This window comes from Orycteropus afer, unplaced genomic scaffold (assembly GCF_000298275.1).
Source record: "Orycteropus afer afer isolate SDZICR_OR568_19922 unplaced genomic scaffold, OryAfe1.0 scaffold00099, whole genome shotgun sequence".
Lineage (NCBI taxonomy): Eukaryota > Metazoa > Chordata > Mammalia > Tubulidentata > Orycteropodidae > Orycteropus > Orycteropus afer.
The window spans coordinates 4,019,964-4,024,110 of NW_006921686.1; the positions used below are offsets into that span (position 1 = coordinate 4,019,964).

The following is a 4,147-nucleotide window of genomic DNA, read 5'->3' on the forward strand; positions in this document are numbered from 1 at the left end:
TCCAAGCGTGCCATAGGCTAGAGACCATTCCCAAAGGCTTCTCCTTAAATACAGGAAGCAGACCACATCCCTAAGACAGCTACTCAGCTGCTTGTGGTAGATTCCACCATGGAGTTGATTGCCAGTCTCATCATGGGGAATAACTACCACCAGCTGCCCAGCCACTCAGCCAGGCCCAGCCAGGTTGACACACAGATTTAACTACCACAGGAACCTACTTCTTTCCTGGGTTCTCTGGACAGTTCTAATTTGAGAGTTTTTATTTTGTTTTGTCTGTGGGGTCCCTGGGTGGACTGAACAGTTAGCACACTCAACTGTTAACCAAAAGGTTGGGGGTTGGAGTCCACCCCAGAGTGCCTGAGAGGAAAGGCCTGGCGATCTGTGTCTGAAGAACCAGGCACTGAAAACCCTTCGGAGCCCACAGGGTCGCTACAAATCAGCATAGATTTGAGGGCAACTGGCTAGTTCCCAGTGGGGCAGAAATCTTTCCCACCAGGATCCCTTACCAATTGCTGCCCAAAGATACATAGACCAAGGTCAAACTGCCATCTACCTACTTCCCACAGGACCCCTGAGCCTTCCTCGGGGGGCACATCCCAACCCTTCTGCTGAGGCTGCAGACAGCATCAGGGGGAACGAGGGGTGTGCATGCACTTACCAGCTCTCTCCACCAGAGGGCGTGATTATAGACTTTCCTTTTCCAAGTCAGTGATGAACCCTGTATTGTGTTTGCTGTGGGATTTCCTGTAATCTGGATACGTTAACCACATTCTTGGCAACCATCTTTACTTTTTTTTTTTTTTTCTGTCCAGAAGCTAGAAAGAGGCATGCTTGCCTTTGCCAACCCCCTTCTTCTGGCCACACCCTAATTTGCCAACATCCTTCAAAGCTAAAGATCCAAACTTGAAGCTCTGCTCACCTACCCATCCCTCCATCCTCCATCCAACCATCCATGTACCCACCCACTTATCTATCTTCCACCCACTCAACTATCTATCTACCCACCCCACCTATCCATCCATCTTTCATCCAACCACCTACCCACCCACCTATCCATTCCCCACTCACTTTTCTATCTTCCACTTACTCATCCATCCCCTGTGCACCTGCCCATGCTTCCATGCACCCACCCATCCATCTACCCCTGAGTTACCAATCCTCCATTCACCTACTCCTCTGTCCATCCGTCCATCCATCCATCCATCCATCATGTTCTTCATACAACATTCTTGAATGTCACTGTGCCAGGTAGGTGGTGGATCCAAGGGAATACCATGACAGAAAGAGGCAAACAGACCCTGCTCCTGGGAGCAGGCAGAAGGAACGTAGGCCTTCATTGTACCACCATCACTGCAAACATTGTGCAGACTGAGATAAGTAACGCTACGGAGAGTGCAGGGACTGATGACAATTCGTAACTGCAGTGACGGAGTCTTGGGGGGATCAAGGAAGCAGTCCTCTGATCCGAATTCTTCAGGGAAAGACAGTGGTAACGATGAAAAGCAGGGAGGACATCCTAGATGAGAGCTCCCCAAGCCATAAGGGCTTGAGACTCGCCTGGTTAAGGTGCAGAGTCAGGCTCTGCAGGGCCGGGGCAGAGCCTCAGAGGCTGCCTTTTCAACTAGCTCCCAGGTGATGCTGAGGCTGCTGGTCCCATGATCCATAGCAGGAAGGGAGTTGAGGGCTCTGAGAAAGACCTGGAGGAAAACGAGGCTCTCAGGAAGAGGAAGCGAGCAAAGTCACCGCCATCAAGCCCGATCCTACTCGTAGCAACCCCCACCGGGTTTCCGAGGCTGTCGATCTTTATGAAAGCAGACTGCCTCATCTTTCTTCCGCGTAGGAGCTGGGGGGTTCAAACCACTGACCCTTTTTTGGTTAGCAGCCAAATGCCTTAACCACTGTGCCACTAGAGCTCCTTCAGGAGTACAGGGGCATCAAAATCAGGTCAAACCCAAACTGTCTCTTCAAGGCGCCTCATTCCCCAACGCCCTGCTCCAGCTCTCTCTCTCTCCCCCACTCATTCTCCTTCATTTTTAATTTTTATTGTGAGGTGGGTGAAAGTTTACAGAGCAAATTCCTTTTCCACACAGCAGTTCATACACATGTTGTTTCATGACATTGACTGCAGTTCCCCACAATGTAACAGCTCTCTTCCCACTCCCTCCCTGTGGTTACCTCTTTGGGGGGGGGGGGTCCTTCTTTCCTGTGCATTCCTGCCCCCTGAGCTGTCTCCCTGTGCAAACACTCCCCTTCTGTTCTCTTGTGATTGATCAACTGATTGATCGCTCCAAGGAGTGTGTCTCCCTGCTGTAAATGATCACCCCATATGCCTGTCTCTCCCTCATTCTTCTTCGTCTCTTTCTCTCATTCTCCCTCTATTTCTTTCTGCCTCTGTACTCATCCATGTCTCTCTGTCTGCACTTCTCAGTTCCCTCCCACTCTCCCATATTCATTCCTCTTTTCTTTCCTAGATAAAATTCTGGGAACAGGTTGAGCTGATGGGATTAGGACCTGCCCAAATGTCTCCTTGTTTGTTACCAGTTTTGTCTCATTAGAGCATCAGCATCAGACAGGGATATATATATATATTTTTTTTGGTCAAATTGGTTCACTGCTGTGTGTCCAGCATGTGGACCAGTTCTGTTCAGTGCAAATGAAATGCCAGCCCCTTGTTTTTGTTGTTATTTGCTGTCAAGTTGATTACGACCCATGACCCATGAAGAACCCACGTGTACAGAGTAGAAGTGTATACCATCAGGCTTTCAAGGCTATCACCTTTTGGAAGCAGGTCACCAGGCATTTCTTCCAAGCTTAACCATTTGGGCCACGGAGCTATTCCTACAGAGCAGTTCTGTAACACTCGGGGTCACCTGAGTCAGAAACTGCCTTGCACACAGGACGTGTTCACTAAATATTTGCTGCATGAACAAATTAAGACAAAAAACCACAGGCACATTTCACCTTTCCACCCTCACCTCCACGTTGGGGCCTACCCTCAATGAAAAGAGTGGGTCCTTTGAAGGGGGGCTGGGTTTCACAGTCTTTCGCTGCCCGCCCCCCCCCCCAGGAAATTTGAGAACATCTATGTTGGCTGGGGCCACAAGTACAGCCCCGAAAACTTCAACCCGGCCCTGCCAGCCCCCGTTCAGCAGGAGTACACCAGTGGCCCCGAGGTCATGGAGATGAATGACCCCACAGTGGAGGAGGAGCAGGCGGTCAAGGCTGCGCGGGAGCAGGCCCTGGCCGCTGCCGAGGAGGCCGGGGATGATGAAGAGGAGGAGGAGGATGAGGAGGTGGAGGACTGAGCCCCACAGCCCCTTTCCCCGCACAGGTAGATAGGTCGCGGTTTTCCCTGATGCATAGTTCTCCCTGGGTTGACTTTTTTGCTGTTGGTTTCCTGTCTGCCACCGGAAGTCAGGAGGAGAAGACGCAGCAGCTGATCTGAATAAAATTTTTTGTGGCATTACAATTCATTCATTCTTTTGTCCTGCACATTTATTGGCATGGTGGCGCTCCCATCTGTTTCCTTTAGTCATTGCGCCAGCCATCAAACAATGATTAAAGTGCCTCCTCTAGACTCCGCCCTGCACACACTCCATGGGGGAGACAGAGCTGTCCCCAGGCAACAAAAACCCAGATGGAGATGTCCAGAGGACTGTCAGAGCTCCTGAGCTGACTCCTAAAGGGTTAAGGAAGGGCAGGGAAAGGCATTGCAAGCCTAGGGAACAGCATGTGCAAAGACACAAGGCAAGAGGGAGCTCGAGGTGCTGGGTTCGTTGCTCAAAGCTCATCTTAAGTGAGACATGGTGCGAGGGCTCAGTGGTGAGAGGGGAGGTTGGACACAGACGGTGGTAGGAGTCAGATCATTTAGGGCTTAACTTTGTTCCATGGGCACTAGGGAGCAGCAGAAGGGCTTCGAGTGGGTGAGGCCCTGATGACATTTGTGCTTGGGAAAGAGCTTTCTAGATGCCAAGTGGAGAGGCAAGAACAGAGTTTGGCAATGGTCCTCTAAGTTTATGTGTATGATCTGAATTCCCAGGTGTATAGTACAGCTGTGGTAGCATAGTGCCTAAGGCACTTCACTGCTAACCAGAAGGCTGGCGGTTCAAACCCACCAGCCACTCCTCGGAAGGAAGGTTGGGCATTC

The 4,147-nt window shown here is 50.8% G+C and overlaps 1 protein-coding gene across 1 annotated transcript in view; it reads left to right on the forward strand.

Annotated features, from left to right (window-relative positions):
- RSPH6A (radial spoke head 6 homolog A) overlaps nt 1-3,305 on the forward strand; it is a 20,797-nt gene extending 17,492 nt beyond the window's left edge. Inside the window, exon 6 of the mRNA XM_007943059.1 lies at nt 3,068-3,305. Within this exon, the coding sequence (XP_007941250.1) occupies nt 3,068-3,305 (238 nt within the window). The remainder of the gene's footprint in view (nt 1-3,067) is intronic.
- Nucleotides 3,306-4,147: the final 842 nt, after the last annotated feature.